Source organism: Juglans microcarpa x Juglans regia, chromosome 2D (assembly GCF_004785595.1).
Source record: "Juglans microcarpa x Juglans regia isolate MS1-56 chromosome 2D, Jm3101_v1.0, whole genome shotgun sequence".
NCBI lineage: Eukaryota > Viridiplantae > Streptophyta > Magnoliopsida > Fagales > Juglandaceae > Juglans > Juglans microcarpa x Juglans regia.
The window spans coordinates 19514245-19529865 of record NC_054596.1 but is presented as its reverse complement, the minus strand read 5'-3'; the positions used below and the strand labels follow the sequence as shown (position 1 = coordinate 19529865).

The 15621-nt window shown below is 34.2% G+C and overlaps 1 protein-coding gene across 1 annotated transcript; it reads left to right on the top strand.

The window, feature by feature from the left end:
* Nucleotides 1–11235: 11235 nt before the first annotated feature.
* LOC121250907 (putative cyclin-D6-1) lies at nucleotides 11236–13636 on the top strand. Its single transcript, XM_041150155.1, has 6 exons — nucleotides 11236–11667; nucleotides 11887–11967; nucleotides 12251–12346; nucleotides 12457–12658; nucleotides 12753–12883; nucleotides 13090–13636. The coding sequence occupies exons 1-6, from the start codon at nucleotides 11491–11493 to the stop codon at nucleotides 13345–13347; spliced, it is 945 nt and encodes a 314-aa protein (XP_041006089.1). The 5' UTR covers nucleotides 11236–11490; the 3' UTR covers nucleotides 13348–13636.
* The last annotated feature ends 1985 nt before the right edge of the window (nucleotides 13637–15621 follow it).

Sequence of the window (15621 nt, the reverse complement as noted above, 5' to 3'; positions counted from 1 at the left end):
ATCTAGGGATTATTTTTGTGGAAATAGAATTAGACTCTCAGGTGGTAATCTCTTGGTGGAATAGGCGAAGATGTGGCATATGGTATTTGGAAGATTTTTGGGAGGATACTCTTGCTCTTATGGATTCGATGGTTTGCACAGTTAGGCATGTTTATAGGGAAGGTAATAAAGTTGCTGACTGGTTGGCTCGGAGTGGGGCAGCTGGTCTTAATATGGATTGGAATATAGCTGGAGAATTGCCTAGGGTCCCTCGAGGTTTACTTCGGTTGGATAAACTTGGGTTACCTTCTTTGAGGTGCTGTCAGAATTAAGAATCTGGTTCTATTTAGTTGTTGTGTTGGTTTGATTAGATTTTATTGTATATGTTTGTTGTACTAATGGTTTTTTTGCAGGTGAGGAGGTTGTTTTTGTAATTTTCTCTAGATATACTAGGTTTTTTTAATATCTGGTTTCGGATTTTTATATTGTAACGCCGGGTATTGGTATGTAATCACGGTTTTCCTCCGCCATAAGTGAGGGTTTATTAATATAATCGGGACGGGATCACTCGTGGACAGGTGATTCTCGAATCTTCATAAAAAAAAAAAAAAACATTTGTAGGCCAAAATAAATAAAATACCTAAACAAACTTTGTGATAAAATAATTTCATAAATCACATGTTATCAATTCAAAAAAAAAAAAAAAATAATAATAATAAGAATTTACATGTAATTTCATATCAAATAATTAAATCTCATGTAATAACGTGGAATACACAGATAAAACAGAAAAATATGAGAATAAATAATTATGCCAAAAAATAATTATCATATATTTTTTTCCGGCACAACTAATAACAAGTAAAAACATACAAAGGCAGCACCACGGTTGCTCAGTGAGCCTCTGCTTTCCTTTTTGTGGTTATAAAAGAAACGTACAGAGGCAGGGAAATCCGTAACTATATATGATAGTTCTTCTCAAGACAAACATTAGCCATGACTTGATCAGAATATCAAATGTAAAAACATGGTTAGATTTTATACTGCTCAACAAATAGATCAGGTTCAAATGAATAAGAAAAACAAGGGTATCCAACGTATAATAACCAGAGGCTCGATTATATTCAGAGATGAGACATGGCATGCTTATCTCATAATAAATTCAAGCAAATAATAACATAGTCATGCTTATATTACGAATAAAGTAGAGGCAACCTTTGCATGAACAGAGGCAACCAATGTTGGAGCTCATGGAAATCATACACAGCAGAAAACTGTATCTTAAGGTCAGCTTTTGTAATTCTTCCACAAGTGGTCGATCAGAGTTCGTCTTCACCCAATGGTGTGCTATGTAGATAAACTAGAAACACACTCAAACCGCCCATAAACTAGATGCCTTTTTCACTAGAGAATATTTTTTTTTAAGAAATGATCGATATTTTTTACCCTAATCCAGAGCACTGGAAGAGAATGATCATAAAATCCCCTTGTTCATAAAATCCCTAAAACAAGGGGATTTTATTTGACAGCATTCAGCTGGCCTTAAAGGCCAACCATTATTGCCATAATCCCAAGTGTGACGCCTAGCCATAATGTCAAGTGTTATATGCCTGGGAACCGAATGAGAGGGGCATATGGGCGCCCAGCTTCCTTTTCTTACACTCTTGAAGACATGTATATAGCCTGATGATCCCCTAATTCATATTTCATAGTTCTTTGAACTGGTCTCGACAAACCATAACTCTCTTGTTATTTGTTGTTTACCCATGGTTCTTACGAAAATAAAAACTTACCAGTACCAACAAAGCTTTCATTTACACTATTAGAACTACTCGTAACGCCATAAATTAATATAACACCATTGTGGATATATGACCAAGTAGACATGCACCATTTAACATGTGCTCAAAGGAAAATGATGCTTTTATGGTTACAATCATAGGCAGAATTTCAGTCTTGCTCTCCCCTGGCCTTTACCCACTAATTTATTAAAAAGAAAATAAGAAAATACAATGTTTTGTTTTTCCCCTGTGAACACCTAGTATAACACCAAGCCTCCATCCCAGCTGGACAAAAATGCCTTGAATTTAACAAGCTTAAATCCCTGCCCCATTTGCTGAACAACTTAAAACTTGTCTTTGATGGACAGAAGTTCATTAGAAGTTACTCCTACAACTCAGACTGGTCCAGCAGTCAGAAGAATCGAATTAAGATTGTCTTTTACCAAGCTAGTGGTGGTAGGCAGTGTCAGTACTGCCTTCCAAAGAAAATAAATAATTGATGAAGGTTTCTGATTTTGTCCCTTGTAAGTAGAAGATCATGGTCCACTTGCTTGCCATACGACCCTATAAATTATATATATTGCATGCGAATGCAAAACTATAATGATGGTGTTATGTGCATGGGGGTTATGGCGTGAAACCACCACTCATCATGTGCCTCCACGTCTCTCTCTTTCTGTCTCTGCTGTTTTTCTCCCCCAAATTTCCCTACTCTTCACGTTATCATTCCAAGCGTGCAATCTCTTCCCCTGCTCAACCCCTGCCATTCTCATTCTTTCGTAAAGCTATCATATATATATATATGAACATATATATATATATATATATATATATATATATATATATAGGGAGAGAGAGAGAGAGAGAGAGAGAGAGAGAAACGAACAATATTAGTCTTCCAATAGTGAGAAAAAAAGAAAACAAAAAATGAGTTTCTTTAAGCTTTCTCTTGCACCAATGCAGTGCTAGAGAATCCTTTGTTATCGTCAAAGAAGAAGACACCCAACAAAGAAAGTAAAAGGAAAAAAAAAAAACTAGTATAAATAAACAAAAAGTAGAGTGTACAAGTTGGAGCAAGCTTGAAGCAACACCCAAAAGCGGGGAACGTTCTTCGATGCCATTTCGAACTGAGGAAACACTTAAAAAGCTCCTTGGCTGCTTCTGATATTTTTAGGTTTTTGTCCCCTAGATGATAGATCACTCTAATGTACTTAGAACTTCTCCCATATATACTCAATGCTGAATGACATACTTTATTTCTAATCAACAAGGATTAACTCACAAATAGAATCCTGCCCTTTTCCACCTGCATGCACCCTTTGTTCCTTTACTTCATGGTTGAATGGCTTTGGCAAGAATTGTTGCATTTAAAAATTTTATGTGGAGTACACATTTTCTTCCATATCACCAAAGTGTTGAATTAAAAATTTTTAAAGTTTTAGATTTTAAACTTTTTTACAAAGCAGTTTTTGTTTTAATAACATTGCGAATGAATAAAATAGCATGTGTAACCTTTATATACTAAGAAACGGGACAACGCTTGAGCCCCACAAATTAAGCACCGTTGGACTCAAATGAAGATTCACACCTTGAGAATCAAATGGTGGAGTGTGTGGATCTTGTGATCAGTGGCTGAAAGTAATAGTACTTGAGCGATTTTCCGAATTTGGGGAAGGGGCAAAAAACCCAATAAATCATATTAGACAACCATGAGGCCTTCTATTGCCTCATATCAACACATTATACAGCCGATTGACTCAAAATACGGTATGCATGACTAGCTATCTTAATGGTACAAATTCATACAGATCCGGGTACATACGTACTAACATTTTAGCAAAATATATTTTATCGTTGAGATATAAAATAAAAATCTATCTATTTTCATCAATTTAAACTTTTGGAATAAGTAGTAATTTAACATGATATCAGAGCAGATGTCTTGAATTCGAACTCTAACTCTATGTTTTATTCTATTTAATTCAATATTTTAAAGTTAAACTTTTAATATAAGTGATGATTTAACACCAGTAGACTTTCTTAATATAGTTGGTTGGATGAGAAATGATTTATCCTTAGAAGGAAGTGAACTAGCAAACCGGTTTATTTTTTAAAAATAAAATAACATTAAAAAAAACTCTGAAAATTAAAAAGAACCTACAGAGACAGACAAGCTTCTCCCATCATTTCAAATCTTCAATGGCCAACATACGTGAAACATAACAACCAACATTAGATACTGATAAATGTCAAGGGGCTGAAAGCATGCCGGTATTCATGATCATGCATATGGGATTGACAGCCTGATAATTCCTCATTACCTGTTAATTAATTATTGTGTGGATTTGTGTCTATTCAATTGAAGGAACAATATAGCGCCTTAAAAAAAAAAAAAAAAAAAAAAAGGCAATATAGCTACCTAGCTAGTCGAATTTGGTAAGGTCATGGCCCATCACCCGGCCGCATGCATTTTGTTCTAACAATCCCATGAATTTTCTTTTGGAAGATGGATGTCGTGTCCTTGCATGCCATATATATGGATACGCATATGGTTATTCTGCCTTTGAATCTCAATTAGTCTGGCATTTTTCCTTCCCACTAATGGCTCCTTATAAAGTAGAAAAAAAAAAAAAAAAAAAAAAAAAAAAAAGGAAAGAGCTCATCAGGCTGACAGGCACTATATAAAGACATACTTCAAATGTTTTAAGTGTAATATTGGTGAATAGTTCTAAAAGCTGGTGCATTTGAGAAGTATGTTTCGGCCCCTTTCCACCCAACAACGACCATTAATTCATATGCAGGCAGCATGACTTTCAGGGTGTGTACTTGTTGTTTGTGTTCCCACAACTTTTAGCTTGACCAATTGGGATTGAGATATTGCACGAAAATGGGGTCATTGATTTTGGACACTAGTTGTTAGGACATTGATTTCAAGCAGATCATAAAGATGATCGATCAGGTTGCTCCACTTGTAATCTTATTGGTCTGATGATCACCATATATCAAGCACGTTTAACTTTCACAAATTGCTATATATAGTTATATGACACGACTATATATGTGGACATTACTAACGTGTACACAATGCCCTCTTGGACAATTTTACATGGTACCTATTGACTATCAACAATGGTCCCCGTAGGCAGGTATTATTGATGTAAAAGTCACATATTTGTAAGTAGAGTTGCACATTTTTTTTTTTTTAATGAAGAGAGAAGGCCACATGTCCACGAATGACCACACCTCAATTTTATTAAAAGAAACTCTCACTTATAGCAGAGGAATACTGTAGAAACAACTCGACACCTGGGAGTAACAAATATTCAACAAAAAAAAAAAAAAAAAAAAAAAAACCAAACCCAGGTATCAAAACAACCAGAATAAAGTCCTAAAAAAACAATGTATACATATGCTTATTATTTAACGCCTAATATAGGGAAGATCTCATTTATCAGTTCGAACAAGGCCACAAAACCGTCTCTCTCTAAACTCCTCCCCCATAAAATCTAAATTCTGACCCTTAGCACCTTCCTTGGAGAGGAAATCCACAACCATTTTAGCTTCACGGAAGATATGACAAACTCTAGCATTCATCAGCCGAAACAAATGAAGAGCTTCTTCCCAAAAATTCCATAAATACCAAAACTTACAAACTCCCAACCTAAACCAACCAACAATTATCGTTGAATCCGATTCAATCAAAAATTTAAAACCAAGTTGGTGACACAATTTTAAACCATCAAGAAACGCCCAACACTCTGCAATGGTATTAGTGGTATAACCATACGAGTGAACAAATCTCGCAATAACTTTGCCTTGATCATCAAAGATTACCCCTCCCCCTCCCGACAAACCCGAATTACCTGCAGACCCACCATCAACATTTAATTTTACAGCCCCCGCAACAGGCCTAGACCAAGCTATCTCCTTCATCGGCTTCACTCTCACTGGCATCACCAGGCAATTTAATTCCTGCAAAATAAGAATATCTCTTCTAGAAAATTGCATCAATTTAGTTAAAGAAACCGGAAGTTCCCCAAATAAACTCTTCACCGCTCTAACAATCAGCTTCCAATCATAAAGTGTCCCCTCCATTTGCGCAGCACATCTCGCACTCCAAATAGCCCACGTAATAATAATAGGCGCAACCCCACACAGCCACCCCACTTGAGAAGAGGTAGAAGCCCGAAGCCACCATACATTTACCACCCCTTGACAAGTTCTATGTTGCAGAAGAACAACCCCAAACACCCCTGCAAAAACATTCCAAACACATCTAGCTCTTTCACCAGCACACAACACATGATCTAGAGTTTCCACTTGTGCAACATCACAACAATTACACTCTGACACTATAGGAATACCAAGCTTACAGATGTTCTCATCCACCGGAAGAGCATGAAGCCGTGCACGCCAACACACAGGAACGGGCTTTTGTTAAAGCCATTTCTTCCATAAACAAATAGATCCCCTATTTCGAACCAATTCCCAAGCAGATATAATCTGGGGACTTCCAAACATATAATCTGAGGACTTCCAAACATATAATCTGGACCATCATGAAGATGCAACGGAAAACTAGTAATTTTCTCCACCATCACGTCCCCAACTAAATTTCGGAGAGTAGGAAGATCCCAGCCATCACCAACAATAACATCCCGGATTCTCAAATCTGGGTTGCCGACTACCATTTCTGAATTAGCAACCATGCCATCCCCCAACCAATTATCAAACCAAAAACTTGACCCCCTCCACGAATTAAACATCTCGAATTATTAATGACCATGGGTAGCACTTGTAAAATATTTCTAATATCTCTCCAAAATCTCGAACCTTTTAAGGACAAAATCAATGAAAACAAATGGTTATTCACAAGGTATTTCGCCTTAAAAAAATCAGCCCATAGTGAGTCTCCCTTCAACAATTTCCAAGCAAACTTCATAAGCAAAGAAATTTGAATATCAAATAGATCCTGAATACCCAATCTCCCTTCCTCCATCAGCAAACATATTTTACTCCAAGACACCCCATTTTTGCTTTTTCACATCCCCACTCGACCTCCATAAAAAATTCGCAAAAATAGCTTAAGACCCTTTATCACTCCTTTTGGCAAATTAAGCACAAAGAGCACATGAATTGATAAGCTATTTAAAGCATGTTTTAAAAGAACAATCTTTCCACCAAAAGATAATAACTTAAATTTCCATCCTGCAAGTATTTTTTTCCACCTAAACAAATAACGGCTCAAACATTCGAAGTGTCAGCCGCCCCACATACAACGACACTCCCAAATAAGTGCAAGGCCAAGAACCTTCCTCAAACCCAGTAATGTTCAACACATCATGTTTACAAGCCAAAGGAAATCTTGAAGAAAAATATATAGAAGATTTGCTCGGGCTAACCTCTTGTCCAAACATTTGCTCATATACATGCAAAAGGCACATAATGCTTCTAACTGAAGCTCTTCCTCCATTAAAAAATAATAGTAGATCATCAACATATAACATATGGTTGATCACTCTGCCTCCAACTATCTCAAATGGCTTAATCCTCCCCAGTAAAAAATCATGGTGCAACATACGAGACAAAATCTCTTCCGACAAAATAAATAAGTGGGGAGATAATGGATCTCCTTGCCGGAGACCTCAGGAAGCTCAAGAAAAGCCCTTCGAACATCCATTCAACATTATGGGGAAAAAAAAAAGGAAAAGATATATAATTATAAATAATGAACCTGAATTTCTCAAAAAAACCCAACCTTTTCAAAACTTCCATAAAAAATCTCCAACTCATTCAGTCATTTGCTTTAGCCATTTCAATTTTAATCATCACTCGACCCCATCTAGCTTTTCGATTCAAACTATGAACCATTTCTTGTGCAAGTGACATATTATAAAAAATGCTTCCTCCACGAACAAAAGCAACTTGCTCAGGCGAGATAATCCCCACTAAAATCGGGGCCAAACGATTCACCAGCACTTTCGATAAAATTTTATACACGACTGAGCATAAACTAATAGGACGAAATTGTGCAAAAGACACAGATACTTCTACTTTTGGGATCAAAACAATATTAGTTGACCCAAAGAATGAAGACAAAGGCGTACCTTTGAAAAACTCTTATGCCAATGCTAATAAATCCTCTTGAATAATATCCCAAGCCAGGATAAAAAAAACTGATCGAAAAACTGTCTGGAGCCAGACTACTATCCTGTGGAAAGTAGAGTTGCACTTACTTAGCCTCCGTCCCTATTTGCTTCTTGCATGCACGACAATATAGTATTTTTAGGCCAACAAAAAATCATAAGAAATATGATGATGATTTTCTTATTACATTCTTTCTCGGATGGTAGCAAGTTATTATCATATGACATCTTATAATAGGATAGGTGTACCGTGTGTTCGTATTTCCAAACTATCTAATAATTAATCATTAATTAGAAGCCTTAAGTTGAGTTAGGTATGTAATGTATGTCTAGTGTTGAACTCGATGCATGCGTGCCTTGAGCTAGGAGTGTACATAAACCAGCCGGACAGGTCGTCGCCGACATAGACCGATCACTGGATTTAGGAACCGGTAGAGAACCGGTTGAACGACGGTAGCAATTTAACAAAACTGACGTCAGTTGGTTTGGTCTACGGTTTAGGCTCGGTCTAAACTGAAGAACCGACTGGTATGCTTCTGCAAACTCAAAGAGTATTTCGATTCCTTAAGTGAGCTTAGCAACATTGTCCTAACAATCAATCAGCCTTACTTATCCCCGTCTCTAATTGACTTATAGTTCTAAGTTCTCCTATAGTTCAATCTTATATTATTACCAATTTACCATGCACGCATATTAAACCTTATCCTCCGAATTTCACTCTTGAGAAGAGACAAGATACAGCTAGACCTTAAGCTCTCTCTCTCTCTCTCTCTCTCTGTATATATATATATATAATTTATTTATCTTTCACCCTCACCCCCTTGATTGCTGAGCCTTGGCATTTTTCTCATTGACTTCCATTTTAATTAATCAAACCCCAGAAATATGAAAAACGCTACCTGCTCCCAGAAACACACACATATATAATGCAACCTTAATTTTGTATGTATAAAAGTGCATTGTCCTGTCCTATTGATAGTCACTTCTGCTTGTAAGGGGAGAGGCCCCCAACCAATACAAGGGGCGCATGAAAACAACTAGTTGGTAATATTTTGGAGTGGTCAGTTAGAATAACGAGATGACATAAGATAAGATGCGATGGTTTTATATGAATTGAATAAAATATTATTTTTTAATATTATTATTATTTTAAAATTTTAAAATATTGAATTATTTATTATATTTTATATAAAAATTTTTAAAAATTATAATAATAAAGTAAAATAAGGTGGTATGATTTAGGTATCTAAACGATTAATTCCGGAGAATGGCAGACTGGGATAATAAAGACTTTCCCTTGAAGTAGTTGCATGGTTTTGTGTGAAGTTGAGACAATTCAAACTTGTCGTTGTCCTTGTATTTCTAAAGCTCATTGGACTAGGGGAGGATGATAGATAGTCTATTAATACCACTAAATTGTTCAGTCTTGGCAGAAGGTTGCCAATTAGCTTAAAAATTTTATATATCATATTATTATCTAATTTTTATCTCATTATATATAATATAGTATATTTATTATTATTAAATTATAATTTATTAAAAAATTTTATCATCTAATAGTGATAAATATATTACATTTTACATAATAAAATAAAAATAAGATAGTGGTATTTTGTATAGCAGTACTCTATTACCTTATGTACGGATATCATGAGTTTGTATATGATCATTCAAATAATATTCACAAATAGGTTTCAAACACCATTTTGATGTCCTCTTAAAACAATTTTATTTTATCTTTATGAGTAACATTTTATTAATTAAAAAGGGATACGAAACGAGAGGTTAGTCTGATTTTGATGCTTAAAATATTTTAAAATATCTGTAAATAATAATGAAATGATTTGAGTTAAGATATTTTATTAGATTTTAAGAAAAGAGATAGAAAAAATTAAATAAAATATTATCAAGTGAACATAATTTTTTAATATTTTTTTCAAAAAAATTGAAAAAATAATATTATTTTATGTTTTATTTAGGAGTTTGAAAAAGTTATAATGATTAGATAAAAAAATTAAAAATTAAAAATTAAAAAGCATTGTGTTTGAATGATATTTGAGAATGAAATATTTTTAAAATATCTAAAAATGAGTAATGTTAGAAACATGCATGGTTTGTGTAAGTATTGTACATCCCTTTTGTAAAAAAGTAAAATCTTTTTTTAAAAATTAATTTATTTATATAAATTTTATATTTTTTTTTAAAAAAAATATGTGATATTTGTATACTTTATAATTATAAATATCATTTCTCATATAAAAAATACTTTAGATATGTTGCGTTGTCAAACTAAGCTTAAAAAGCTTTAAAAAATGTCTTGTCACAACAAATACAATGCATTTAATTAAAAGAATAAAAAGGTACAGTGGAGCCAAAATTATAGTATGCGTGGTGGATCGAAGGGTGGATATTCCATTTCCATGGTGCGTAGCTATTGTTGGTAGACATAAGGCTTAATTAGAGAAGTGAAACTACCCTTCTTGCCTCATAGAAGCACATGCCTTTGAAATTGACAATATTATTCTCAGAGGAGACTCTCGATCGAGAATGCTACATCACGAGAGATTGGTGAATCGCTTCCACAGTGACTTGGTTTGGTTATTCAAACGTCCTCGTCTCATCTTATTTTATATAATTATTATAATTTAATTTTTATATAAAATATAATAAATAATTCAATATTTTTAAATTTTAAAATAAAAATAATATTAAAAAAATATATTTTAATAATATTTTATTTAATTTTTAACTTTTAATTCATTTTACTTCATTTCACTTGTATAACCAAATGTGAGAGGATACTACCCTTATATCTAATGACTTCTTATAGTTAACTGACTTCGTTACGACTTCTTAGAGCACCATTTTCTTTAGGAAAATGATAAGGGGATTGAAAATGGTGATCCAAAATGGTACTCCCAATTTGACGATTATGTATTTATTTTTACTTTTTTAATGATTAAGAAAGTAATTATTAGTAAATATGTGTATTTTTTTAAAAAAATATTTACACTTGTAACTCTATTAAAAAAAAAAAGTTTTCTAAGAGAAATACAATGCCAATTGCTGAGGTTGAAAAAGTAAATAAAAAAAAAAAGAAAAAAAAAAACAGACAAACAACTAGAGAAGTTGAAGAAGAACATCTCCAATTATTTCATCAGAAATAAAGGTTGAAAAATTATTTCATCAGAAATAAAGGTTGAAAAATTCTACTGTTGGCGGTAAAAGGAAGTCAAAGACAGTTAAAAATTAAGCCTGACTTTTTTACTTTCTGTCCAATCCTCTTAGGACGTAACTTGAGCTCCTAGTATGGCTCTAGTCATCAGATCAGTACCCCCCACTCTCACCTCCTCATTTTCCTTCCCAATAAGAGAGAGAAGATGTCGTTGCAGAAAAGAAAACACTATAAGATAGAGAGCTGCAAGCAAAGTAGTGAAGTTCAAGTCTCCACGCAGCTTCTTTTAATATAACACAACTTTCTCAGCTTTTCTTTATCACTTTTTTCTTTTCTTTTCTTTTAACAATGTCTTGCTCGCTCTATCCTCAATCTCAGCTCTGAAAAAAAAAACCCTCTTAGACTCACTATGGAGTTCGATCTTGAAAACCCATTGACTAATTTGCATGAATCCCGCTCCGACACAATCACTTCTCTCTTCCACATTGAATCTGATCACATGCCATTAGAAAACTACTTGCAGAGTCTCCAAACCAAAGGTTTTGATATCTCTGTTCGGCGAGAAGCTATCTCTGAAATTTCAAAGGTACTACTCACGCTGTTGTTTGAGTTTGCTCGCTATCTATAATTACATTTTCTTTTTCTGGGAAGAAAAGATCAACAAGGAGAGGAAAACAGTGTTTGAACTCTTGCTTGAAATATATACTTTCCCTTGTTCTTTAAACGACCAGAAGCCATTAATTTGTTATTTGTGTGTAATGATCTGTGTTTTTTTTTTTTTTTTTTTTTTTTCTTTGGTTTTCAGTTCTCTTGCACCTTCGATCCGTTCTTATCGTACCTTGCCGTCAATTATCTTGATCGGTTCCTGTCTAGCCAAGGGATGCTGGTAAAAACACCTACCACCCGGCGACTTGCATAGTTCATCATCTTTCTTGAACATTGTAAAATATGTAGATGTTCAGTTTTCTTCAAGATTTTGGGTTTTGAAAGTACATATATGTTCTGCTTTTAAAAGCTCAAAAAAAAAAAAAAAATTGTTAATATTTTTTGGATTATTTTATTAAAATGAAAAGGTTCTTTCCCTGGAATGCCAACATAATTAATGGTACATTACTTGGGTTATTTAAAGACTTCAATCGCTGTGAGATCTAAGAATCTTGGTATAACAGCAACCAAAGCCTTGGGTCCTAAGGCTTCTTGCAATCTCCTGCGTTTCTCTAGCTGCCAAGATGAAGGAAACAGAGTGTTCTCTCGTTGATTTTCAGGTAAAAATCTACATACCAATGTCATCATGTAAACCAAATAATTGAAATACCATATTTATTATTATTATTCAGAAAAGCTAACCTAACTCCATTTGCTGCTGTTGGAATAGGGTGATGGAGGCTTTATTTTTGACTCACAAACAATAGAGAGAATGGAAGCCCTCATATTGGGTGCTCTAAAATGGCGAATGCGCTCAATCACTCCCTTTTCTTTCATTTCTTATTTCATATCCTTTTTCAAACTTAGAGACCCACCATTGAGGCACTCTCTCAAAGCTCGAGCCACTGAAATCATATTCAAAGCTCAAAATGGTAATAACCAAAGCAAAACAAAATTCGCAGAAAAGTCAACATGCCATTGGGTTCTTTTCCTCTGATTCATAACAAATCTTTATTTCGTTTTCAGAGATTAAGCTTTTGGAGTTCAGGCCTTCAATAATTGCTGCATCAGCGCTTCTTTCTGCTGCTCATGAATTGCTACCCTTGCAATATCCCTGCTTTAGAAAAGCAATATTCTGTTGTTCATATGTAAATAAAGTAAATATTCTAGCTTTTTTCTTTTTCAAATTTTCTTGTTATCCTGGTAATTTTTGGTCAGCATTTTGAAAGTATTTTCCGCTTTAAAAAATTCTCCAAGAAAGTAGTCTGGCAAAATGAAATGGTCTATAAAGTTGTTCATGTGATGCTCTTTGCCAAGACTTTTTAATATGTTATTGATGATTTTGGTATAATATCTGTTGCAGGAAAACTTGTTGCAATGCTACAATGCAATGCAAGAAATAGTGATAGATGAGTACGAGTCAGTGTTCGATATGGTATCGAGCTCAGGGACACCAGTTAATGTTTTGGATCAGCACTTTTCAAGCTCCGAATTAAGTGGAAAGACTAATGGCAATATCACTACCAATACAATTAGAGCAGAGAGGGACATGAAGAGGAGAAAGATCATTGATCACTATGACAATCTCACTGTCCAGATTTCTCGGATTCAACAATGCTGATGAGCCTGATTCTACAGCTAAATCACTGATCCAGTTGAGAGTAAGAGTACCTGCTTCTAGTAAGAAAGATAAAATGAATAAAATAAGAAGAAAAGAGGAGAGATGGGTGAAAAAGACGTTGATCTGTCATGGGCAAAATCACTGTTTCATTATCTCTGCATGGCCCATTTCTTTGGCTGAAACTGATGTGGAAAGAAAGGGGAGAATTTTTGTTTTGCATTTGTTTTTCCTAGGGACCAAACGAAAGACAAAACAGAACTTTGAATTGTAGGGTTGAAGTTTGCGTTTCTGTTTTGGTTCTACTGTGCTTGTGTTAACTTCTGGCAAGGGAATAATAATATTGAAAGCAAAATGATAGTTTTATTGGAGAATAAAACAGCGCTGGAATGCAATGGTTATAAGTACTTTTTTTTTAACATGGAAGGTACTTTCTTTTTTTCTGATACTTAATCCTTTTATTTACTTATTGGGATTTTTTTTTTTTTATTGGAAATAGATTTTATTTCATTCAATCCAGATTACACTGAAGTTACAGCTGTGATTAATAAATACAGAAAAAAATTCAGATTACAAGTCAAACTACTCATCTGTTTGAGATGAACAGATGAAGAATGACAATATTAGGGGATGAAGCACATACTCAAATTCCTCAGAAAGAAAATCCTCTCATCGTGCAAATTTCTTCTGAAATGTCAAGGTCTTGCAACATTTAATAGAGCCCATGAAAATTACTAATCATGTGAGCCGTTTGATGGTCCCCTCCCTAATGAGATTTCCTTGTCAAAGATATGTGCACCCAAAATTTGGAGATTTCTTTTCCTGTACCTGGAAGATGATAGTAACAGTACATAGGGATTTTGGACCACTGTGTGTAATATTGCATCGCTTTTTATACCAAGAATGAATATGCAAATTTCTACATTGTGGTGCTACTCATGGGTGGTGACAAGGAGCACCCACATGGCTTATTAATTGCATCTTAGGCAGGATTAATCAATGCCATCCATCCATTAACCACCAAAATGCTGCTATTTCTCCTTTTCTTTTTGCTTGTTTTCTTTAAGGATGTGGCTGAATACTGACTCTGACTTAGGTTCCCTCAATCCAGAGACCCATCTGCTGCAATTCTAACCCTCGAGATTGTTAATCCTAAAGATTCAATCAGCTTGCTAATATAAAAATTATTTGCAGAAATTCTGGTTTGACTTGAAACAAAAGTGATCGATCGAAGGTCGTGTGCAGGTCTCCCTGTAGTGTCATTTTAGGTGAGTACTGGACCTGTTTTTTCCTCTAATCCATGGCGGGGGTAACGTGGTTATCGGTTTTGGTCAACATCATCCAAGTCCAAGAGTTTGGTGCACAATTTTTTTTTTTTCTGTTTTTATAGTTAGGTGAGCAATTAAACTAACCAGAAAATCCTTCACATATTGTTTTGATCTGGATGATTATTTTTTATGGTTTTACTTAATTTCTGCTCCTTTGAGGCTCATTGTGGCGTGGTTCGATGCATATTTATATCTCAAGAATCACAAACCCAGCTAGTTCCTTACCAGTTACCACCTAATCTAGGCCTAATTAGATCGTGCATTTAGTATTATGAAGCAGGTAATATTGCAGACGATTTAGATACAGAGAATACTAACAGTTCTATCATCTATGTTCTCCATTTTTATTATTTAGTATTTCAAAATTCAACCCTTGTCATCACAAAACAAGACTTTTAAGGTCTGGCCAATTTGCCAGGATAATGACTTAATCATTTCTTATATATATACATAGTTTTTTCGGTCTTATAATATTAATTAACAAATAGCAGCCGAGCAAGGATAGATGGAAGAACTCACATTTATATATGGGGTAGTTACATGACTTCCTAACCATGATAAGTGCAACATGATTTGATCTCATTCTCATTTCAGTACTCCACACAAAATGTCTATATTTTTCAGTTTACAAATTCATTTAGGATCCATTTGGATTCAGAAAGTGTTTCATTTCATCTCAACTCATCTCATTATTATTAATTTCCTAAATTTCTATACAAAATATAATAAACAATTTAACTTTTTTAAATTTCAAAACAATAATAATATTCTGACAATATTTTTTTTAAATTTCTCCTTTATCTAAAACTATTTCTGAATCCAAACCAGCCCTTAAGATGTGGCCATTAAAATGGATGAAAAATTGGTTAATTGTAAAATTTGAATGAAGAATGTAAAATGGGAAAACTATTAATGATGATGGTTTTTGGTGCAAATTCCAACTTTTTGA